This window comes from Sphaerodactylus townsendi, linkage group LG02 (genome assembly GCF_021028975.2).
Source record: "Sphaerodactylus townsendi isolate TG3544 linkage group LG02, MPM_Stown_v2.3, whole genome shotgun sequence".
NCBI lineage: Eukaryota > Metazoa > Chordata > Lepidosauria > Squamata > Sphaerodactylidae > Sphaerodactylus > Sphaerodactylus townsendi.
In genome coordinates, this window is record NC_059426.1 from 76231514 (window position 1) to 76257870 (window position 26357).

At 41.5% G+C, this 26357-nt stretch overlaps 1 protein-coding gene across 2 annotated transcripts in view; it reads right to left on the reverse strand.

Moving 5' to 3' along the window:
- The window catches only part of LRP5 (LDL receptor related protein 5), a 164789-nt gene that overhangs the window by 58885 nt on the left and 79547 nt on the right, over positions 1-26357 (reverse strand). For both annotated transcript variants that reach the window (XM_048484227.1, XM_048484226.1), the window contains exons 4-7: positions 23528-23724; positions 19941-20072; positions 6675-7071; positions 6065-6236 (exon numbers count right to left, since the gene is read on the reverse strand). In XM_048484227.1, coding sequence (XP_048340184.1) covers positions 6065-6236; positions 6675-7071; positions 19941-20072; positions 23528-23724 — 898 coding nt within the window. The remainder of the gene's footprint in view (positions 1-6064; positions 6237-6674; positions 7072-19940; positions 20073-23527; positions 23725-26357) is intronic.

Here is a 26357-nt window from a genome sequence, read left to right on the forward strand (position 1 = left end):
AAAACAATATATTGACACCTTGATGAACAGATGATAAAAAGAATTTCCAAAACATGGATTGGCTTGCTCTTGTTTAGGAATCATGCAAAAACTATAACTAGTAAAGAAAGGAAGAAAGATCCTGCCATCTGTATCAAGATAAATGCATCATGTACTGAGCTACACTTCAAATATTGCTGAAAATATGGTAGGAGTTACCTGGAAAAATGATTTCTCCTGAGAACCCGCCAATTTGAAAGCCTGCCTGATAATGTATGTACAGAAAAGGCAACCCTTATTCTGAGTTTACAATATCATTTATTAAATCTGATCAGAGAGTCAAGCTAGAAAAAATAAAATGGTAGGAAATATCAATTGATCTTTGCAAGATTTCCAGATGGAAGGGGCTTGTACAGCTTGACACTAATGACCTGCGTCATGCTTCACAGAAACGTCTTAGCATCACACAATGCTTCAGAGACACTCTGGATACAAAGCCTGAATCTTTCAGGAAAATAAACTACAAAGTATTTGAAACAACAACTAAAAAAATAGAAACAGCATGAAATAGAACATGCAGTACCATTGGTTGCTAAGTATAAACTCAAACATTATTTGAAGAAGGAACCTGTCCAATAATAAGAAAAAGCTCAATTATGTAGTTATACATCATTAGACAAATGCTAAAGAGATAATACTAACACACCACAACATTGATTTTTAAACAGAATTAGAAACATCTACATGTGGATGCCAGTGGCTCTTTGATTTATTCTCTGCTGGAATCTTGTAATCCGTATTAATCTACCGCTTATTCTTGGAAAGTACCTTTTTGCAACGAAGTCCTAAATTTGCTTTGAATTCATTTATGCTGTTTATTTTGCGGCAGCTGAATCTGTTGAGTCAGATATATCATTTCCACAGACACTATGTGAAATCTGCTGTATTTCTTGTCTCCCTCCCCTTTCCCCCACCCTTTGCACAGGCTGCCAAACTAACTTAGCAAAAAAATTTAAAAAGCTGGGAACAATGTTACCACAGGGTGCCAAATTTGCAGTGAAAGCCCCAAAGGCTGTTGTCACGCAAAGTTTGACAAGGCTTGCCAAATAGTTTCTTCAGGATATAAACTACTTGTGAAGTGACTGAGCCCTTTGTATTTACAGCTGAATGCTACAGATGGGAAGATCTCTGCCAAGAAAGAGTAACTGCTGTTTTCACCATGTGAAGTTTTACACACATAAATAAGGAACTCTCTCACTCCTAGGTATATTGGCAATACTCTTCTGCTTTGAAGGTGTTTCTAATTCAAAAATGGGGAATGAAAAAAAATCTTTTTACAAGGTAAAAATCAACCATGTATATACAAATGCAAATTAAGAAATCCATACAACATATTGTTTGTTTATATGTTTAGAAAAACCTGGGATAAATTATGATATTCTGTAAAATGAACAAAGCTACCAATCAAGCATCCTTGGCTGTTAAGTGAAAATTCCTGTTCTTACTGCAAGTCAAAACCATATCTTAAGACCAAGGGGTTGTAGTAGTAATAAGTTTACTGTCTTGGCTATAGGCCTTCACAATCTCCTAATACACAGCATCATAAAATTAAAACATACACAAAAAACATCCCATGTATACCGACAGAGCTACAATAGACTAAATTAGTACTAATATAAATATCCCTATCAAATAATACAACACAACATCATCTGATTCTTCATGCAGCATGAGCAAAAAGTACTACTCAACTGGTAATGTATGGATCACCATCAGATAACAGACAAATCAATTTTTCAGTGTTATCAGTATCCCCCGCAATTGTTATATTTAGTCCTTATGTCGTCATAAAGAGGATACTCCAGAATATAGTGCAGAATGTCCTCATCTGCGTCACCACCACAGATACATTTGTAGTTAGGTATGGCCTGGAATCTCAGGTTAGTAAATGCCATTCTAAAGATATAAATTGACAAATTCTCTAAATATGGCGATCAAATATGATCCTTCTTTAAAAGTTTAAAGGGGGCAACTTTGGATTTGATTGATTCAATCTCTATCTATTAATGCATCCATATGAAAGATCCAGTCCCTCAGATCCGTTCCATGACTACCACTACTGAGAACATTATCTGGTATGGAATAGCGTGTTTGAATAGAAATAAGATATTCTGAACGAGATTTCTCTTGGACCAGATTCAACCTCAAACTCTGATGACACAAAGACTTTGGATCACTGGATCACTGTTTCTTCCAATATTTTAAAATCGCTCTTATGGAGGGTAATCCTAATTCTGCTCTCATAAGGGTTATAGATGATCCCTTAGGGAGACCCAAATTTCTTTTCATAAATGTATTCTGAGTTTTCTCAATAGGGTCCACAGTAGATTTACCCCAACCCCAAATTTCTATCCCATATAACATACAAGAGATCACTTTATTGATGAACAGCGTAAAGGTAGGATCTACCAAACAACCCCCTCATTAAAGAAGAATTTAATGATTAGCCCCATACTTTTTAGAGTTGCTGCACGCAAAGATGTCAAATGTGCCTTAATTCCAGGTATTTGTAGGAACTGCTTTGTTCTATTGGTGTACCCAAAATACTCCACGCAAATTTCCTGGGCCATCTTCTGTAGAAGAAGCTGCTGTTTGCTGCACAGGACTGAAGACACTGATCGCTGAATTCGGAGCACCTTGTCCCTGGGGAGAGATAGTGTGTTCGTTGCTGATTATATCAAGGTCCCTAGATGCTCCATCTGCTTGTTGGACTCTAGGGAGCTCTTTTGGCGATTTATTTGGAAGTCGCGTTCTTCCAAAACTTGGATGTCTCTTATCAGGTCTCGAAGGGCTTGTTCGTGGGATCTGGACCGAATTAGAATATCATCCAGATAAGGGTGGATGTGTATGCCCTCATGACAAAGAAGCACAATCTAAGCAAGCAGAACCTTGGAGAAGGCCCTTGGAGCTGTCGCTAGTGCAAAGGGTAGTGCCCGGTACTGGTAGTTGGCCCATAGCGAACCTCAGGAACTTCCTGTGAGCTGGATGGATTGGCACATGCAGATAAGCTTCTGTGAGGTCCAGAGATGATAACAGATCCCCCGGTCTCAGGGCTTCCATAATTGATCGAAGAGTCTCCATCCTGAACTTCCATAGGTAGATGTGTTTGTTCATGTATTGCAGGTTCAGAACGGCTTGCCAATTGCCCTTCTTCTTCGGAAAAGTAAAAAAGTGAGAGTACACTCCCAGGGTCCTTTCTGCAGATGGGACTGGTTTGATAACTCAGATTAGCAGCAGATGTTGGATGGCTGCCTCCATTCTTTGGGCTTTGATGGGCTGATGGCTCACAGATGATGGCATGAAGAGGGGTCTCATTAAACGAAGAACCTCTAAGGTGTATCCTATGAACACGACCTGTTTGGTCCAGGCCATCTCTCGACTGTTGGTCCTGCCATCTCTGATGGAAGTGAAGCAGTTGACTCCAACCGGGACCCCCGGCCAGTCATGGCTTGGTGGTTCTGTCCGACCTGTTGAACCTGCCCAATCTGTTGAAGGGGCAAAAGGATCCTCTGCCACAAAAGGAATGTTGTGGCTGCCATGTTGGTTGTCTGCCATCTCTGGAGAATCTGGGAAGGGTCCTCTGGGTCCGAAAGGATGACGTGTGAAAGGACTGGGGAGAATTGGCTCCTACAAACTTGGATAGAAACTTCTTATCACGATTCTCCACCAAGATTTGGACTAGCTCCTGACCAAATAACTTGTCACCGTGGAAAGAATACCCTGTGAAAACGACCTTCGGATGAGGGTCTGCTTGCCATTCTTTCAGCCAAGCGTTTCTTCTTGCTACCACGGCATATGCCATGGAGCGTGCAGAGAGAGAGATTGCATCTAGCATGAAGTCAGCCAAAAAGGAGTTTGCTAGGAAGACTCTTCCCAAGCCCTCTCTAATACCTATATACTCAGGTGGAATCACGTCCAGGAGGCGCTTGATCCGCACTATGGATGCCCTGACAAGTGCCTTGATGGACGTTGCCAGCCACTCATGTGTCCTCCTCAGCGCCACATCATACCTTTTGTCAAGTGGGTCTTTTGGTTTCTTCCCCATCCCAGGAAACCAGTCCTCTGGACTGAAGTCCTGCCACGGGGGCATTCACTAATGGTACACTTAGCATTTGATTAAAGTACTCTGGTACCAGGTATAATCTCTTGGTTACGGCTGGCTGGATTAGTCCAATCCTTCTTAATCCTAGTTTCAAAGAGTTCTGGGCCTGGAAAACATTCAGTTTGGGTTAGTGAAGTATTGTTTGCTCCCTTTAGGTCTTCCCTTAATAGGCTTGCGTGTCTCTATGGACTCTCCAGAGGGGTCCAGAGCATCCTCTGGGTCCTGGAGATCTAGTGCAGCTATGGCCTTGCTGATAAGCAAGGGCAGGTCATCTAGTTTGAAGAAGCCTGATACCTGATCAGATGAATCATGGGATTCTCCTCTGAGTCAGAGATCCGGTTAGACCAATCTCCTCCCTCCCCTTCACTCCACTGTTCTTCCTCTGAGAAGGTTACTGGATTTCTGTGAGAAGGTCTCCTCTCTTCTGAGTTACTCACAGAGGATGACCTGGACCTTGATCTGGTAGGGGAGGGAGAGATTCTCCTGGAGGCACTGCTAGGGACAGTTGCCCTGTTAGAGGACTCGGCTGCCTTTTTCACTGTCCTAACCAGCAAGGCCACTAAGTCATTAGAGGAAAAACCTTCCCATCTCTAGCTAGAAATCCCAGCGGAGGCCTGGGCAACCTCAGTGGAGGCTTGGGCAACCTCCTCACAGTGGAGCCCTGGGCAACCTTCACGTCGGGTTCCTGCCTGCTTCCCCCCAGCCCTGAGTGGATCTTGCCTGTTCTTGGCACTCTGATTGTCATTTGGGTTGTGGGGAAGCTGCCGTCGCCGTGGCCTGTCCACCATTGGCGCTTGACTCTGGCATGCCCTTGCGGTGCTTCTCCGCCTCATGCTTTGTCTTTTTTGCCAAAGCCGAGTCGCTCTGGCCACAATCGGGCCGCCGGCTTCCTGAGGTTTGGTTGCTCTGGCCTCAGTCAGCTGGTACCTGGTTGCCCTGCCCTTGGTTGGAAAGGGCCAGGTTGCTCTGCCCTCAGCTGGTCAGGTAGCTCTGCCCTCGGTTGGCCATCCAGCCTCCTGGGCCACAGTAGCCTTGCCCTTGGTCGGCCAAGCGGCCTCCTGGGCGGGAATCGTTGCCCTCCTCTCAGTCAGCCATGGGGCTTCCTGAGGGGGATAGTCATTTACGGGTGGTGACTGCCAGGGTGGCTTCAGCAGCACTCCTAATGAAGCTTTCTCTTGAAGGGGAAAAAGAGGCGGCCATCTTGTCTTCTTCTTGGAGTAAAAAAGGTGCCCAAAAAAAGAACTCCAACCTTCCCTATACCCTCTCCCCTCAGCGTAGTACTAAGGGCAGGGCGACACACCAAAAAGTCCAGAGAGAGGACACAAAAAATACTAGACAAAGACACTCTAACACCACTCTAAAGTATCCTAGCTAAGGAGCCGCTAAATGTCCATGTACTCCCATACGAGGCAGGAAAAATACTGGCTAAAATAGACTCCACTGGCAAGACAGGAAGTTAGAAAAAAGTAGTTCCTGCCTCCCAGAGAACAGGTATGAAATACCCATCAAGATGTCTTCCATCTCCAAGAGAATAGTATGTTTTTTTTGAAAAAAAATCTTCTCCCCAGTTTCAAAGCATCTAGTTATGGATTATGGACAAATCAAAATACAATTAAATAAACTCAGTTTTCAAATAGTTTAACTTCAATCATTGTCCAATTTCTTATCTGTGGCCTTGTTAAGATGAGTTAAACAAGTATAATACAGCCAATAATCTCAGTTTCACCCCTCTCCCCCACCCCACTCCAGTCCCTGTAATGCTTATTATTTCAATCAGTTCAGAAACTATTCAAGGTCTACATATAAAACTGCTAAGCAACAAAATGAAGAGATACATCCTCAAGCCAATGAGTAATACTCAACTCTTAAACTGACAGAGAGTTCTTCCCACAGCTTCCCAGAACATATACATTTTCTTTTTACCTCAATTTTGTCAGTTTTTGCATCTCCCCAATATAGTTTGTTTTCTTCAAGATCCAGTGCCAAACCATTAGGCCACCCCAGAGAAGTGTTCACCAAGACCTTCCTCTCAGAGCCATCCAGATAAGCACATTCAATCTTTGGATTTTCTCCCCAGTCTGTCCAATACATGTAGCTGTTGGGAACAGAAAAAGCTACTTACATATGCATCTGTACACACAAAAATTATATTGAAATGTATTATTTCATTTGCAAGTCAACTTACCAGTGAGAAACTTGCTCCTATTAAACTGGTATCAAAGCATTTTTTTCAGTGTACCCACAGCATGCAAGAGATCCAATACAGAAATAACAGCATCATATTTGTCACTTTCAATAATAGAAAGTGGCAGTTTTCATTGCTTTGCTGCCTCAAATACATTAAACAGTAACATTAAATACAGACTGAAAACATGAAATGATTTCAACATAGAAACCAAGCAGCAGCAAGATGACATAAGACTAGAGAAAAATCTTAGTACCTATATGTAAATATCTCATTTTGTAGCTTAAAAGGAAAGGAAAGATTATCACTTCATTTCTGTAACATTCAATAAAGGTGAGCAAGACTCACCCCATCACTGGATTAAGTACTATTGCTCTTGGTTCATCTAGATTTTCAGATATTAAGATCTTTCTTGAAGTCCCATTCAGCCGTGTAACCTCAATGCGATCTGTTCCAGTATCAGTCCAGTACAAGTTTCTAGCCACCCAGTCCACGGCTATTCCATCAGGGTGATTTACTTCAGTTGTGACAAGTGTTTGGGCTCCAGATCCATCAAGGAAAGCCCGACGAATAGCTCTGACATCATCATCAGTCCAGTATATATAACCTTCAACAGGATCATAGTCTATTGCAATAGCATGCCTAATATTGTCAATCTGCAGAATGATATCAGTAAAGTCTGGCATGTCCAATGAAATCCTTCGTAAATCTGTTCTTCTGGCAAGCAAAAGCACTTCTTCAGCACCTGGAAAAAAGAATTGCCCATAATTATTAGCACTTTAACCAACATAAGTCTGGGGCATACTTAGTAACAATGGAAAACAATGCCTAAGCTGAGAAATGTGCTGAAAGTTTGTTCAGCTAAATCAAAGGTCTCCAGTGCAGCACTCACAAGAGCAGTGGTGGCTACTGCAACCTTTCCTGGTACTCACCTAGTGTGCATGTGGGAATGGGATGCCATGTTAGATGTTGGCAAAATAAAAACAGACACTGCCAGGTGAGAGTTTCTTAGCTAGCTTAATATGGATATTTATTTTGTATGTGTGCAATAACATATTTTCAAATATATGCATTTTAGACGGCATCCTGTTAAACAGAGTATCTGTCTGAAATATTTAAGAGTTACAATCAGAGGTATGCACAACTTCACACATGACATTTTATCACAGTGAAGCTGAACTTTAAAATCTGACATGGATTTGCCACATAAGCGACAAAAGTGTAGCTAGTAAACCTAAAAAACATTTTTCCTTGAGAACCAGAGTGGAGTGGCCATCAAAAGGATAGAATTCTTTTATCCAGACTTGCAAAATAAAATTCTAATCACTTAGCTTTAGTTATGTTACACATTACAAGTAAAAACATGCAATTAAGAAGATTTATACAAAATGTAAAAGAACATGACTTCATTCGCTAGAATACAAAAATAAATCAGGAGAAAATATCTAAACTTGACTGTCTTTTAAATGTGCCCTTTTGGCCAAATGTAGTTTTCTGAACAGGCAGGACTGGCTATGGTTTCTGTATGCAGGACACCTTCCCAGTAAATGATACGAAGTGTAAGTTTAAAGCTCTTTTAAATGGCAGATATATAAATACTTTGGTTCTTTAATTATTGAGAGCACTTTCAAAAATATTTTTTAAATAAAAAATGCAGGCCAAACTATTATTTATTTATTTTATTTTATTTTATTAAACTTATAGGCCGCCTATCCCCGAAGGGCTCAAGTTACATGAACACACAAACCCCCACCACAAAGTTCACGCATACACACACACACAGTTTTTCAGTTGGCTCCTTCAGTTAGGAGTGCCCAGACACTGAAAGAAAAATAAAATAATTAAATTAGAAACAGCTCCGAACTAGTTTTTAGATGACATTCCTTGATCTCAGAGGGTGAGCTGTCAGTTTAACAAAGTCATCTGCAGCTATACATTAGGTTATAAAATATCATACACAAATTAGCAAAAAAGTGCACATGTGGAAACAGGATGTTTTGGATGCAGCCCACCATCACAGGACAAAAGGAGCACATTCCCGGCAGATTAAAGGAACATAGATGACACGGCAACAAGGACAGTGAACGCCTCCAAAAACCTGAGACTTCCAATGCACCGGCACAACTAACTCTGGCTGTTTCCACACGGTGGCGGAAACGCAGCTCCACCTCTGGGTCGGCCCCCTCCACTCACCTTCCTGTCCAGTGTCACTCTGGAGGGCTGCAGGGACCTGCCCACGCTGCCCTCCAACCTCCAGGGGTTGGAGGGCAGCATGGGCAGGTCGCTGCAGCCCTCCAGAGCGACACTGGACAGGAAGGTGAGTGTAAGCAATGGGGAAAGTGGCGGCATCCCACAGGAGACTGTCCTTATGCTACCCCCCAAGTTTGGTGAGGTTTGGTTCAGGGAGTCCAAAGTTATGGGAGCCCAAAGGGGGTGCCCCTATCCCCCATTGTTTCCAATGGGAGCTAATAGGAGATGGGGGCTACAGTTTTGAGGGTCCATAACTTTGGCTCCCCTGAACCAAACTGCACCAAACTTGGGGGTATCATTAGGGAAGTCTCCTGATGAGACCCTGAAAGTTTTGAGACTGTGCCTTCAGAAATGCCCCCCCCCCACAGCCTGCAACCCCCATTGACAGCAATACAGAAAACTCAATGCAGAACAAAGATTCTTGGGCGAATTTCTAGGATGTTCCTGCAGGGGGTGCATTTTTGGATGTATCGGCACCAAAATTTCAGGGTATCATCTGGAGATGATGGCACCCCCCAAGTTTGGTGCAGTTTGGTTCAGGGGATCCAAAGTTATGGACCCTCAAAGGGTAGCCCTCATCTCCTTAGCAAGGAATGGGGGATGGGGTACCCCCTTTGAGGGTCCATAACTTTGGACCCCCTAAACCAAACTGCACCAAACTTTGGGGGTACCATAAGGACAGTTTCCAGATGATACCCTAAAATTTTGGTGCCGATACATCCAAAAATGTGCCCCCTACAGGAACATCCCAGAAATTCGCCCAAGAATCTTTGTTCTGCATTGAGTTTTCTGTATTGCTGTCCATGGGGGTTGCAGGCTGGGGGTGGGGACATTTCTGAAGGCACAGTCTCAAAACTTTCAGGGTCTCATCAGGAGACTGCCCTGATGATACCCCCCAGGTTTGGTGCAGTTTGGTTCAGGGGGGCCAAAGTTATGGACCCTCAAAACTGTAGCCCCCATCTCCTATTAGCTCCCATTGGAAACAATGGGGGATGGGGCACCCCCTTTGGGAGTCCATAACTTTGGACTCCTTGAACCAAACCTCACCAAACCTGGGGGATAGCATAAGAACAGTCTCCTGATGATACGCTGAGATTGTGGGGCCGCTAGCCTAAAAACTGCGCCCCCTGCAGGCCAAAAATGGAAAACCACTAAAATACCCAAAAACAAACCCAGCATTTTGATGCCCCCCCATAAGGTGATGCCCTGGGCAGCTGCCCACCTTGCCCAATGGGCATTACACCAGTGAAATCACCCAAATGGAATAGCAGTGGACTAGGTGGCTAGAAACTTGTACTAGACTGACACTGGAACAGATCATATTGAGGTTATGTGGCTGAATGGGACTTCAAGAAAGATCTTAATATCTGAAAATCTACATGCATCTAGAGTGATATTACTCTCCCTTCACTGAAAACATATGAGACCTCAAAGAATGGATCTATTATGGTATTCTCCACAAACTCATGACCAGTGACACTCAAAAATCAGTCAGAAATGTGTATTAAGAAAAGCAGCGTACAATGAGGGATCTGAGGAACTTGCTATCAAGCAAGTCTATACTGCTACAGAACCCTTCATAGAATATTTTTATTAGTAAGGTAATTGGCTCTCTCAGACACTTGGCTGTATACTATGTTCTATAAGCATTGGTACATTTCCCCATGAGCAATGCCACTATTATGCTTCACTGCTGCATTTTAGCTGGTTTGCACACAAGCATCAAATACATTCATTCACATACACCTATTCTGCAAGGAGCTCAGAGGGAGGGTTATTTCACTACTCACAAAAAGCTCTGATGCCATTCAGACTAAAGAGAGCTACCAAGCTATCCAGCAAGCTTCAGCACTTTAGTAGGGATTGCTACACAAGACTTGATGTCAATGTAATTCTATCATATTCTCTCTCTCTCTCTCTCTCTCTCTCTCTCTCTCTCTTTTTCCTAACAGAAGCCTCTTCATATCACTTCTCTTCAAAATTACACACACACCTCCATTCAACTGCCTTTTTTAGCCATTTACAATCACCACACAATTTGTACAGTTATGAAGATTCTGTTTTCTACCAAGGCACTGAACTTCAGCTCCATGAAATTCAGGTTATACATTCTGGACAGAGGGAGTAATCAGTAGTTTAGTTTAACATATGTAGTATAGCATCTAGCCAAATACAAACACAAGACCAACTGTACAATCATTAAAATTCACCACAATCTTAAAATACCTGACAGAAATCAAGATTAGGCAACATATTACAACTTACATTGTGGGTTTAAAAATGTAAAATATTCTTGACAAATAAGTAAATAATTTAACATTTATATAGGTCAGGGGTAGGGAACCTGCGGCTCGAGAGCCGCATGCGGCTCTTCTGCCCTTGCACTGTGGCTCCACGAGCCGAGCCACCAGCCCCATCCTTGCCCGCCCTGAGGGCAGGGCGGGCACACCAACTGCCTGCGGTCAGCTGGGCCACGCCGCGGGCTTCCCCTCTCGCCCGCCCCGTTGGAGCGGGGCGGGCGCTTTCCCGGCAGCCGGCGAGGCCGAGCAGGCAGCAGGGTGGGCGCATCCATGCGCTTCTCAGAATGAGCGGAGTAAAAGGTAAAAAAAACCCTATATATATAGTGTTATCTTTATTTTAAATGTCAAAAATTATTTGCGGCTCCAAGTGTTTTCTTTTCCCGTGGAAAACGGGTCCAAATGGCTCTTTGAGTGTTAAAGGTTCCTTACCCCTGATATAGGTGTTTACATCCAAATTAGGCAGCTCAATGGGGGTTTGAAACTCCTTGTAAATTATTGCACAAAACTTAGCAACCTGACTAGAAAGATGGATATTTTCTTAAGTAATCAGTAGATCTGCATATTACTTGGCACTGTTGAATATGCAACAGTGCATATTCAAAAACACCAGAACTATCCTTTGGAAGCTCCACAAAGTACAGTAACGTGAGAATCCCTTTAAAAAGGAGAATCTGAAATAGGTTGACAGTTTTGGGGGAAGTTGCTGATGTAAACATAACTGTAATTTCCAAGACTACATTCAATTATGAGCACCACCGTACAATCTTACAAAAGTTTTTAGATATTATTTAAAATCTGTAAAAGCTACAAACTTGAAGGATTAATCTGTTCATTTTAGTTAACAGCACAGCAACTTAGGGCTAAGAAAACATCTGCAAGAACTGGTGCAGTAGCCACAAATCAATAGGCCCAAATTAGCATGGTAGTGTTGGAAAAATTGTTTTTTTTAAATGGAAGCCTCACCTCTTTAGCAAGATCTTGTAGGATGCCAGCATAATTAAGGTTTACTCTTGCCTCAGCAGAAACTGCTAAAATTGAAAGAGGGCACTAGTTGCCCATTTTTTTCTGGGGACCAGAGATGCAACATGAGAAATTTATTAATTGAACAAATTGAACAAAATACATTGAACAAAATAAATAAATTTTATTCAGAAATGTACTTTTGTTCTAGCTCCTAACTCCCTTCTAATCTTCTGTGCTAGTGATCTACAGAGTTGGACAAAACATGTCTCTAATTCAAATATTTTTTAAAAACAATTTATCCGAGAAACATTGAAAATAAACTTATTTCTGAAATACATTAAACACAAATTACAAAGCAGAAAGACAGCATTATAGGGGCACTATTTTTCAAACTATGGCAACAAGAAAAGCACATTTGGGGCCTGACTCACCATGAACTCAAACAGCTGGGTCTAGCTGCTGTTGTTCTGAGTTCAATTCTCTAAAGCAGCAAAGGCTGGACTCGCACTACATCCAGCAACAGTGGGGCAAAGGAACAAACACTGCACAAATTGTATTACAAGAAGAGGTGACTGCTTTCTTCATCAAGAATGCAGTTTCCAAATTTCTTATGAAATGCAAACAGAACTGAAACTGAAGAATTTGTCATGAGCCCCACACATTTTTCACATATGAATTCCAAACATGTATTGCCATTTAGATTATATCTGAAATAATATATACAAGTATTTTAGTACTACTCTATTGCCTTCCCTTCTTCTTACAGACTAGGAATTCACCATGCTACTGGGTCCAATGGTTGTGTCTTTCCTGACATAAGTGGCTCCCTTGACCAAGTTGTTGAATTAGATTGACTATCCGCCTGTCCAGCCCTTTTATCCCCTTTTAAAAAAATTATCTCCTGGAATAGAGCAAGGTGGCACAATAAGATCACTGATGCTGATTTTTATAATTATTTGTCCGGTTTTAACATCATATTTCTCCAGGAAACATGGACCTCTACCCCAATTTATTTACCAGGGTTTATTTCCCTGCCTTCTATAACTGACCCGTTGCTGGATCCCAAACTATAACACCTTCTATTTCTAAAGTATCACATATCTATACTCCTTTTCACATGGGGGCTGAGTAAAATGAATTTCAGAATTCATGTAATTCAGGGAAATTGCTGTTTACATAACTGTGGAACTTTTTTCACACGAACAAAGTAATATACTGATCAAATGCACAGCTGCAATGCCATTTCCAGATCACAAACACAATTGGATGCAATACTGGTAAGAAAACAATTAAATTAAAATTCTTAGGCACTCAAGAATTTTCCTGTATCTAGTTGCAGAGCTAAAGACACACGAAGGCCATCTAACCCAGCACCAAGTAAACCTGACTACATATTTTAAAAGCCCTTAAAATATTAGCTCATATCGCATCCAGATGGTTCAAGTAAGGCAGCTCTAAGTTCCTCACATGGAAGGACAAATCCTCCGAAGACTCCAAGACCATGAGCCAATTGGTGCTGGAAAATTCTTTCCTTAGCCAAAGAGGGAATCCAAAGCAGTGTGCTTGGTTTTGAAAGTTTCTCTCATCAACCATTTGCCAGAAAAAACAGGGAAAGGAATGTATATGTAAAATCATATGACTTGGTAATTTAGCAAGAAAAAAAATGGCATCAATCCCTTATGAGTAAAATGGGAGGGCAAGAAACCTGGGATCCATTTATGTTTTCCATGCAGAGCTGGTCTAGAAATGTTTTATAAAATATATCCTTCACCACCCTCCATCCCACATCTAACTTTTCTTCTTCTTTTCCTTGTCTTAAAAGTTCAGTTTTGTCAAATAGAAGGTCTAACCTCCAAACAAGCCAATATGTTGTAATGAATTCCATTTAGGAACACTTGCTAAACTGGTTCTGGTGGGTTTTCCGGGCTGTGTGGCCATGGTCTGGTGGATTTTGTTCCTAACGTTTCGCCTGCATCTGTGGCTGGCATCTTCAGAGGGTATCACAGAGAAAAGTCTGTTTCACACTGTGTCTAAGTGAGAAGGGAAAGTTTAGTGTGGTATATTGTCCATGTCCCAGGGTGCAGGCGAAATGTTAGGAACAAAATCCACCAGACCACGGCCACACAGCCTGGAAAACCCACCAGAACCAGTTGAATCCAGCCGTGAAAGCCTTCAACAATACTTGCTAAACTGTAACCAAATTTGAAAGAAAAATGAACCCACAAAACACAAGTGGTCCATTTATCCTCTGTCCCTAAGCTCTATATTCTCATTTTGTAGTTAACAATAAGCCATGAAAAAAACAGAGAAGAGGGGGTTTATGTAGGCCTCTGATGGTTTGTAGCTGAGGTACTAGTCCCTTTAATCCATTAGGGTTAAATTTTAAATGCCCATGGTAGGTGCAGCATTTCCCAAGATTGTTTTGTGCTACTGTTATTAAAAATTCATGGTTAAACTCTGAAAATAGCAGCTGCAATCTATTTGCAAAATTAACTTCAATCAGAACTGACAGGACCAAAGCAGCCCATCTCACCAGCTCAAAAAGAGCTGTTCTTCATCCTCAGCCTTGGCCCACTTCACATTTGACAAGTGACAAGACATCTATAATACAGTAACAAATGCTCCAATTTATTCACTCAACCTAAACAAATGTAGACAGCACTGGTTGCCTTTGCTAATCCATGCCATAAAATGTCATGCTATTGCTTTCCCATTTGTCTGCCTACTAATCAGAACAGAACAATGCTCTATTGTGGAGTCCTATATAGGCCCTTCCCCACCCCCATCACCACAATTTTTAATAACTACAATTTTGCTGGAAGTGACTTGGGGAGTAGAAGAAGATTAGCAGGTCTTAACACATTAGCTGACTAGTGATATAGCTATCTAGAAAATAAAATAGGTTAAAATGATTGTGTTGAGTATAAAGCTACACTGCAATGGACACAAATGTCTCACATTTTTACTAAACCGAAACTGGTTTCTAAAAGCCACCCATAGAGGAGGAGGGAGAAATTAAGTTAATTTCATAAACAGATTAAAATAGCTTACAGGATTCCCTGGCATGGCACTGGGGGAGATCATTGTTGCAGATTCTGAGAAGTGCAACAGAAGAGTTACCATGCTACTTAATATTCTTGCTATCATTCCAAACAATGACAACATTCAGCACAATGAAGTTTCATGTTAACTGGCCATTAACACCCAGCTTTGCACAGAGGAGGAAGTAACAGGATAATTGCAGCAGATTTCATTTCACAGCAGCTAACTACATGACCAATCCCATATGAAATGCCAAGATATACTGCCACTTGTCAATTGTTTCACAGTTGCCCTGAGGTAAATTACTTTGAATTGGCAAAAACACACCCTTGTAGCTCTATTAATAGTCTGATTAAATAACTGAATATGCATATTCTGTTCTGAAGAAAGAAGCATTGGCTATGAATAGCAATTTCAGTTGTAACCCAAATACAGCCAGCTTCCTTAATGAGTTTTTTTTAACGATGGAAGAGAACAGTCATTCAGACAAAATCTAACACCTTCCTTTCCCTCTCAAAAAATCAGACTGGCTCTCTTGAAACATACTGAATTGTCTCCAAATATGAGAGCAAGCACGTTGTGAGAGCAGAGAGCACATGCATAGAGATCTGGTTTCACCACTGGCCAAGCAAATGAAAGTCTGTTGGACTTCTGTATGGAAAACAATAAACTGCACCTCACTACACTCTGAAAATGACTGCTATTTTGCTCGTAGGAAAACTTATGGTCAAGCATTACAGTTTCACAGACACTACTTGGATGAAGTCGCAACACAGCTATTTTCTCCCTCACTCCCTTCCAAGACAATCAGTGGAGGGCTGGCTAATATTTTCAACAGTTGTGAGTTGCTGAAAATAGTTTGTATTCTTAATTACATTGCAAAAAAGACTTGAAATACCTAAACATACCACAGCAAAGACAAAAAAAGCAGTTTTATAGTTCATTACTGAAAAATGTCACAAAATGAGTTCCATATAATTCTTAAGGAAGAAAACAATACAGTACACCTATCAAGATTACTAAAAAGTCAAAGACTACTGAACAAATGGTCAGCTATGTACAAACTATATGTTCTGGAGCTTTGATTCTTGAGAGAAGTCCAACTTGATCTTTGCAAGCTATATCAATGAGAGTTCAATTTGTATCAAGAAACATATTTCATTACTTGAATCAAGAAACATAATTCATTACTTGAATTAAAGTCAGCCTTTGGCCACCAATGAGTTAATTAATAAGAGCAAGAATTGAAGCACGTGGATGTTGGCATAAGGCAGTGAGCCACAAAAGATGCAGAGCTTGGGAAAGAAATAATCCATAAAACTGAACCAAAAAGCCACATTTTCATGCAAAACCAGATTTCCTGTTCCCATCCCACTTTTTCCTTTTTTGACAGAAAGCCCTTAAAAGAATGTCTGGATAAACAATAGAAAGGTACTAATGCCATATAAACAGTCACTCATTTCTGTGCTCCTTAGCCAAAGTTCCAAAATGCCCATTGGGGCAGTTTTCCATTGCCAAAAACACAAGGTCAACATCAATGTTTTGAAAAGCTTGTTCTGAGCATTCAGTAAAATGTTTCTAAAGCTGTGAATGACAGGGTTGTTGTTTTTAAGGGCGGGAAGATGGGGGGGGGAAGGCTCTTTCAGTACCTCAGAAAACATGTAAATAAGGCAGAAGGAAATGAAACTGCTCTTTGATTTTAGATAGAAGTTCACTTTGCAGCACTGTATATGCCAGTACAAAGCTGCCCCATAACAAAGATCATGGGAACAGAAGAGAAAGGGAATGCCCACAGCAGAGAAGGGAAATGACTTGGTATATACCAAGATATATATCACTGGTTTTAGAGGAGATGGCTGTTAATGTTTTAAACACATTCCACCACACAATAATTTTTCCAAGTTTAAAATTTTAAATTATTTTAACAAGTTTAAAACTATTTACAATAATCCAAATATTTCCTCAACATCCCCAACGGTTACCAAAAGCCAGTTCTTTTTGGTGATTTATGGTGCCATTCTAAACAGTTATATCTTTCTCAACCCAAGCCAAGCCAAAGGGTCTGACTGTGATGTCATCTCTTTTAGTTTCTGTGCTTTGGTTGTGGGTAGAAATAGGGAATTGTGTATGATATCCCAAGGTATTCCAGCAGTTATGATGGTGGAAGAGAACTCTTGATAAATTCATGATGAATCTATGATCCTGAAGATATTGAATGGTAGTAGCAGTATCACTGATAGATTTGGCCTGCGAACTTAACCTTATGAGGTCACTGAGATATGGATGAACATGTCTGTCCCTTTCTCTGAGCGCTTGTTATCAGAGATAATAGTATTTTTGAGAAAAATCTGGGGGCAGTTGACAACCCAAAGGGAAATGCTCTGAATTGGTAGTGTTCACTCAGAGCTGTGAACCATAGGTATTTTCTGTGTGATGGTAATATGGGCACGTGAAGGTAGACTTCTTGTAGTATCCCGGTTGGATAGTCTCCTTAAACCCCCACCCTTATCTCCAAAGGGATTTCACACTAGCTTAGAAGGGTCTCCATGTAATAAGTTTCCCTCTAGTCTCCCACCAACTAGGCTTCTAGCCTCTGGTATAAACTGATTCTTCCTCTCAGTATCTCTGAGATCACTCAAAGGAATCTGGCCACCTAGCCTCCTTCTCTCCATCTCTCTGGCCTCTCTGCCACTAGACAAGATCTCTAGACTGACTCTGACGAAATGACAGGAATCTCTTTGTGTTACACCAACTCTCAGTCTGCTTTCAAGACTCTCAATCCCCAAACTGCTTTCAGACAGGCTTCTACCTGCTTTTATAGCAGACAGCACACCCTATCTGTGGCTGCCAGCTATACCATTACAGCCCAGCCAATCAGGTTGCGCTCTGGTTGTTACTGTGGTGCTCTTGCTTTGGCTAACTGCACCTTTGCAAATTAACCCCATAAGAGCCTAATCTGTCATACCCCTCAGAAAAACAAGTCAATTCTTTCCTCATAGTCTGCCCAGTGGTGGAATTCAGCCGGTTCGCACTGGTTTGGGCAAACCGGTTGCTGAAAGCGGCCAGCTGATCTGAGGAATTAACACCCCTGGCCTTCCCTCTCCCAGGGGAGGGAGAGCGAGGGGGCTTTCAGAGCCCCACAGAAGCCGGGCACAAGCAGGCCTCCCCCGAAGACCGCACTGCCAGCCCAAAGGCGTGCAGCCTGATCGGAGGGCAGGAAGCTCCCCGCGGGGGCCTCTGGCAGCCACAGCCTTGTTGGAGGCCATTCAGACCTCCTGATCGCTGCCCTAGTCCAGGAAGGTCACCGTGGCCTCTGCGGGGAGCTGGTAGGCAGCAGATCGGGCTGCACACCTGGGTCAACAGTACGGCCTGCCCTAGACTGGGACATGCGGCACACTCTGGCGGCCAGCCAGTAAAAGAAGCCTGGCCTCTTTGGTGTCTGGGTGGCTGGCCTAAAGGCATGCGGGCCAAGCTTCAGCCACTGCCTTCCCTCGCCTCCCCCAGCCCAAGATCAAAAAGGGGGGGCGCAGAAGCCAGGTAAGTGGCTGGTGGGGGGTGCGGTGGGTGGCAAACCAGTAGTTAAACCATTAGAATCACACCACTGGGTCTGCCTAATAAAGGCAATCAGCTCTTCATTAAGGGTTTCATTGCTAGCCTTCTGCTGGCTACTCACAAGAAGACCCTCACTCGCTAATTCCTTGATAAGGTAAAGGACCCCATTGGCTGTGGTGGTTGCAATATGCAGTCCAGCCAGTTGAATTTGCTGAGGTAGGAGGGGTCATGATGGCAGCCACGCATTTCTCCAGGCTCAGAAATTGACGCCACTTTTTCTTAGCATGTGGCGTAGGAGGTTAAGAGCTCATGTATCTAATCTGGAGGAACTGGGTTTGATTCTCAGCTCTGCCGCCTGAGCTGTGGAGGCTTTTCTGGGGAATTCAGATTAGCCTGTACACTCCCACACACGCCAGCTGGGTGACCTTGGGCTAGTCACAGCTCTTCTGAGCTCTCTCAGCCCCACCCACCTCACAGGGTGTTTGTTGTGAGGGGGGAAGGGCAAGGAGATTGTAAGCCCCTTTGAGTCTCCTGCAGGAGAGAAAGGGGGGATATAAATCCAAACTCTTCTTATTATTATTATTCTGCCTGTGGGTAGTTCAGTTTGCTGGGTCCCACGAAGGGATAGGCACACTGCCCAATACATGGGGCAGCAACAGTAAGAGGTATCTGGAGCTCAGCCTCAGAAAGGAAGCCATCTCCTGAATACCTTCCCACCATAATTGTGCTGGAAAATGCACAAAAATGTGGTGTGCAGGAGCCTGGATCACAAGGAGTGCTTTTTGACTCCTAAAACATGCAGACAGGTGGAAAATGAAAGCTAGATAAGATAAAGTAGTTTAGATAAGAATTAGAATAGAAGTAAGGCAAGAATAAGGTATGAGACAAAAGGCTTGGAAAAGACAGAGCTTAATGCTCGCACTGCCCTCCCCATCTAAGGCAGGAAAAGAACTGGCGAGAGTGACTCCCATCACAGGAAGTGGAAGAAAACTTGTTCCCGCCTTTCTAAAGGTAGGGGTGGGAATCACCCAAGCAATATGTCCTTCTGCCTCATGGGGAGAAGTACACCCACATGCATTTTATAAACAGCTGACAGAAATACAAAAGCAATGACAGGAGTTATATGCACGTATCTTAGTGATACCAAGTTCTTGCTCTCATGATGCTGAGTATTATGACGTTCACATCTGTCCCCTACTATGCTTTAAGCTACGATAGCATAGTGATCAATAAACATCTTCTACAGATTTGTAGGCTTCAAGCTCCTGTCAAATAAATTAACTAAAATACAACAATTTCACAGACAAACATACACAAAGCCCTCTGCCCCCACCTCCAATTTGGACAGCAGTTTGCCTACGGAGACAGAGAAGAAACTGGCAAGAAGAGCATACACAGAAACTATTGCTGAAACCCTTTGACAGACAAGAAGTAACTGAACACTCCAAAATTCTCTATTTTACACTATTCTTGAATATTGTCAAGAAACAATCCATCCGACTTTTACCTGCTTTGCAAGTCCTGCCATCTTCTTCCAGTTGGACTCCAGTGGGACAGTTACAGCTGTAAAAGGGGTCTCTTGGGGACAACAGGCACAAGTGGGAACAGCCACCATTGTTATCTTCACATGGTGTATGAACTTTTAAGAAATGAAAGAGAAAAGCAATTTTATACAGAGAAAGTTCAACCTCATGAAAATGAGCTGATGCCATTTTTCACCACGTGTCCTGTTCTGACTACTTCAAAATAATTAATGCACTTTTATTATTACAATGAATTATTCAATAATCAGTTTAGCAGAATGCCCTCTGAAGAAGCTCCAGGTTTTTTTTTTTTAAAAAAGGATGTACAACATGCATATCTTTGGATCATTATCTTAGTGATACTTCTGAGCAAACCTCAATTAATTTAAACGTGGGCTGCACAGCATACTACAGATCACACTGTTCCTCTTCTCTAAAGTTCTTGGTTTAATGGAAGATGTCTGAACTATTCTGACTAAGCAATGTTAAGCTAAGTCCATATTCAAACTTCTCAAACTGCAACACAGGGCAACATCAGTGCAATCTTGGACAAACACCTTGAAAAATACCCAGGGGAAGTTTCACTCTAGAGGGTGAGATTAACTCTTTGACCCCCAAGCTTCTTTGAAGAGTCTCACATTTTAGGCCCCAAATTCTGACTATTTTAAAGGCCCCTGAGATATGGTGGGCAGATTTGTGGATACTGACAGGAACCTTACCAGACTGACAAAAGGAGGTACTCTTCAAAGTCAAACATTTCCTTAAGTGGCTAGGGATCTTGCCCAGATTTTTGCACGCACAAGGAAAAGGATGATTTTCACTGACTCCCACAGTACCATTCCAGGGCAAGTTTTGGGCTGCCAAAGTTGGGAGAAATCAATAAAAATCAATTCCATCTCATGTGCCTGCAGAAATCTTGATGGGATCTAACCCTATATTTGCAGAATGTAGTTATTGGTAATGAATGCACACTCCATGGAAACAGCATTGTGCCTCATTCACAGCTGAAGAGTTTTCTCAGATTTTTTTTAAACAGCTGAAATATCTGGATGGGTTATGAAACATCCAGCAATACAAGAGGAAAGGAAACAAGAGGCTAATAATTCAGGGGTCCAAATAAAATTAGAAGTTTCTAGTCTATACCCCCCTAGATTATTACTGTCCTATACATGGCTATATTCAGAAAAGCCATATAGAAGAACAGCTTGGGGAGAAATGGAATCCAACTCCAATCCCTGTCAAGAGACAGTGGCATCTGAGCTATTTCTAGCAGACAGCATTTCCCTGTGCACTATGTTTTCCTCACTACTGTCCAGAAATACTGTGACCCAGGGGTGGGACATTCCCTCAGCTGAGAGAAATGTTAAGAATTTAGAGAATACCACACAACCCTGTCTGGAACACTAGGACAAACCATAGCAATACATATATCCAGTGACTTCTACTGACAGTCTTGCACCTGTTTTACAGTTTGAGCTGATACCAAATTCCTATGTTTACTCCATGTATGTTTGCTGTCAACCTATCCTCCCTTTTCAAAGTATAGCCAGTACCACATACAGAGACCAAATCTTTCAGATTTGTTAAATTCTAGACTTTATATCAGGGTTCTATGAAGTGCAAGTCAATACTTGTGCCTCGGATAAATCAGAAGTTTCTTATGCACTTTTCCATCACTTAGTCTCAACAAGCTCCAATTTTATTAATAAAGCAAAGAATACAGGCTACAAATAATGGAAAATGACATACAGAGGCACATTACATGTTTGGAGATATGAAGGCTTAGGGGGAAAGTGGAGCGGGGGGGGGGGGGGGGATTATGGTGTGAAACCATCACCCATCCCCAAGACATTTCCACAGTCTTCCCTTGGAAAACTTAGAAATTTGGGAGAAAACTAAAAAAGAAGTCCTGCAAAATATTTTGGTTTTGAGGACAAGTAAAATTCTTTTCCAGACAAGGTTTTGTGAGGCAAAGATTTTACAAGAACTTTTGTTGCATAATAATAATTGCTGTGTGAACTAGACACGTACAATATATGTTCAGGGAATTCTCATTTTTTAAAAAATTGTGACTACTTCTTTTGCCTATAACTAATGGCCTGTATCTATCAATCCATTTACAGAACGTGGAGTTTTCTTTTTTTCCAAAGCCTCTTCTGAGCCCTGGAAAGATCAGTTCTGGTGCTGAAGGCCTACAGGGAGAAATAGCAACAGGGGTTGGGGAGGCAGGGCTTGAGTGAACCTCTTCTGCAAGTACAATTCAACTGAGGAGATAGGATGATTTCTACAATGGCAAAAACTGAGATGTGTTTAAGTGGTACAGGATACAGTTGTTTGCAGATCTCCTATTCTGGTCTTGAGGACACTTGTAACTTGTTGAAACTAAACTATTGGGTTCATACTTTTACACTGCATAAATAGAACTGATTTTTTTTGCTGAAAAAAAATTAAAATTATAGCTTTCCTCTTCTCATAGCCTCAAGAAATACATACATCTCTATGCCTGCTCCAGCATTTTCCACAAACTTCAACTGAGATGGAAGATCTATCCTCATGAAATTTTGATATTTAAATATACAACATTATGGAAAGAAAACAAAAGGTGAAGCATCAGCAATTCCTTAGATTTGCCTGTATAAAATTACTTACATTACTTAATAATGTCCTTAAAGATGTACTCCTTACTTAAAAGTGACCGTAAAAGATGTGCTTCACCCTTTAAAAAATTCCAGGATAATGAAGAGAGATAACTCAAAAGCTTACACAATTTTGTGTTGTTTGGTTACTTCTAACAAAATATATTGCATTGTCTTCAGATTTTGTGTTGGATCTCTTTAGATGATAGTGGTGATTTTATTCTCTTGGCATAAGCAGCTAGTGGCAATCTCATCTATGGCTATGAAAACACCCTACCAATCTACTCCAATATGCCATCAAAAGGCCATCAATATGCCATCAAAAGTAGAGAATTCTGAATATTTGGATATTTGAGTCACATTTGTCAAATTATTATTTGTTTTGATGCCAAAAGGCATCAAAACAAATAATAATTTGACAAATGTGACTCAAATATCCAAATATTCAGAATTCTCTACTTTCAAAACTACCTATTATCATCCAAACCTACAGATATCATATCAACTAAGGAACAGGCAGTCAGATGACCTATAATACCCCTCTGCCTGCAGAGACATCCCAGCAGATCATCCAACTGAGACAGGAGAGTTTGAGCAGATCAGAGATCAAGGAGAACACTGAAGAAAACAAAAGAGGGTGGGCTGGTGAGTACATGAGAAGTTCTGCTTCCTGCCAAGCAATCAGAACTTGCAGACCATGAAAATACTAATATTTTGTAAATATATGGCAGCAAAGCAGTTGAACAAACTTTCCCATGACTTGGAGACATGGTGCCTAAGGCTCATATAGGCTGCTTACTTGTCTTTGAATTCGTGCAATAGAACGTGCTTGATCTCTGAAGCTCATGGGTATCATTTTTCTACAAAAGTCCAACCTTAAGCCACCATATTCCGAAACAGTGCAAAGTAATTAGAAGTAAATATAGCAAACATACAATATGGTTGACGCTCTGGACTCAAAACCTGGATGTCCATTGGGGAGTAGAGTGAGCTCAGTATTTCCCTTCTTTTTTCTCCAGTCCTTTTGTTGCAGGCATGAATAGAACGAGTCTGCCAATCTGTCCAATAGAGGGTATCCCCAGCCAATGTCAGTGCAAACGGGTGAGTCAAACTACCTTCCACAACCTTTTGCCTGGATTTCAGAGAAAATTAGTTTTAAGATTAGTATACCATAGCTATGTTTAAGCCAATATACAAAGCCACGAGATAACAGCCCAAAAACTTCAGTTGTGAAAAAAATCAATTTTCCACTGACTTCCAATAACAGTTCAACTTACCCAGAGCAAAGAAAACCCCTGAACCCCTTTCTAGTGAACCATCAAAAAGGAAAAAGTACTCAAGCTATAACCAATTACTATTCATTTTTTCCAAGACTGTTCTATATATTACCTTGCTCTGATAGTTCTGGTTGATTTGCTTTTGAAATGAACTACTTCTTACATAGAATCTGCTGTAGCAAATTTAATGTACTATGCAGCATACAAATCACTTGGAAGGGCATTCAGTCAGTAGCAGAAGAAAGTAATGGTGGCTGCGTTAGTAACACAGATCATTTATTTTGTTAAAAATTCGATTTATTTAGCATGATCAGAAATAAAAGACACTCTGGCATGAAAACTGTCACCTTATATTTTTTTCTATTACTGCTCTAAAATAATTTAAAATCTATAGTACAATATAAAATGCAGCTTCAATTCCCAAAACAAATGAATTAAATTTATCAGGTTGTGCACAAAACCTGAACCATGCTTTGTACAATGTTTAATCAAGAGCCGGGATTTCTCCAAAGAGACAATAAACAGTTTAGGAAGAATGTTTTATCCTAAGTGACAGCAATGCAAGTCAAGATGAACAGTTCTGAACTTTAAGGCTAACTTTATTATACAGTTCATAGCTAATGCCCTTGTTCAATGTGTTAGCCTCGGGGCTCCTGTCAACAATAAATACTGTATTTGAATATCCTGAAACCTGGAGTATAATTTATGCTTCCAAAGACAACTGTGTGACAGCAGTTCACTGTTTGGCTAAGTAAAATTCTGAACAGCAAACACGTTAATTGAATTCCTGTACTAACAAAGCCATAAGTTGCCATAAAGAAAGAAACACCACTGACCAAAGAGTATTCAGACAGATTATTGAAACAGAAACCAACAATAACGGTGTTGCATTCAATTTTCACAAATTTTAATTTTTCCAATAAAATGCACATCTTCAGTGAAATAACACCTTTAGCCAACAGCTAACCAAATTGCATAAAATTTGATAAGAGTGTCTTCTCTTTAATCAATTCCTGAACACGAAACACAGCCACTAAATACAGCCACTTAAAACTTGCATTCTTAGAGCTTCCAGTAAACTGCACAGTCTCTAAGCACCATTCAGGGAAACTCCCCTGCCTGGCAGCAAAGAAACTATGCCATCTCAGATTGCCTGAAAGAACCTGAGGAAGTTCACTAGATTCTCAGTTCCAATGCTAAATTTAGACAGGGTCCCTTTGAATACTTGCTGTTTCCTAGCCCATCTGACTGGTAATAGTTTTACCCTAGCCGTGCTAACAGCCCCAACTATGGTAACCTGGTTACTATACAAAAATGTACTTAATCTAAAAGCAAAAATTGTCAAGATGAAAATTGGACACATAGCTGTTGATAAAAAGCCCACTGAAGGTTAATGAAGCCTGAATTTCCCTCAGGGCCGTGTGGGGAAGAGAGACATTATTTAATCCTTCAGCCTCCTCTTGGTTTTGCTAATCAAAACTGTTATTAACATTTGAAAGGCAAACACAAGCACCCTTGAAACACACACATTTTCCTATAAAAGGCTAACAGAAGAGACACCCAGTTTTGATAAACAGAACATAAGAACATGAGAAAGAGCCTGCTGGATCAGACCAGAGTCCATCTAGTCCAGCTCTCTGCTACTCGCAGTGGCCAACCAGATGCCTTTGGGAGCTCACATGTAGGATGTGAAAGCAATGGCCTTCTGCTGCTGTTGCTCCCGAGCACCTGGTCTGCTGAGGCATTTGCAATCTCAGATCAAGGAGGATCAAGATTGGTAGCCACAGATCGACTTCTCCTCCATAAATCTGTCCAAGCCCTTTTTAAAGCTATCCAGGTTAGTGGCCATCACCACCTCCTGTGGCAGCATATTCCAAACACCAATCACACGTTGCGTGAAGAAGTGTTTCCTTCTATTAGTCCTAATTCTTCCCCCCAGCATTTTCAATGAATACCCCCTGGTTCTAGTATTGTGAGAAAGAGAGAAAAATTTCTCTCTGTCAACATTTTCTACCCCATGCATAATTTTATAGACTTCAATCATATCCCCCCTCAGACGTCTCCTCTCCAAACTAAAGAGTCCTAAGCGCTGCAGCCTCTCCTCATAAGGAAGGTGCTGCAATCCCTCAATCATCCTTGTTGCCCTTCTCTGTACTTTTTCTATCTCTTCAATATCCTTTTTGAGATGTGGCGACCAGAACTGAACACAGTACTCCAAGTGCGGTCACACCACTGCTTTATATAAGGGCATAACAAACTTTGCAGTTTTATTATCAATTCCTTTCCTAATTATCCCCAGCATAGAGTTTGCCTTTTCCACAGCTGCCATGCATTGAGTTGACATTCCCATGGAACTATCAACTAAGATGCCCAAATCCCTTTCCTGGTCTGTGACTGATAGCACTGACCCCAGTAGCGTGCATGTGAAGTTTGGATTTTTTGCCCCTATGTGCATCACTTTACATTTTGCTACACTGAACTGCATTTG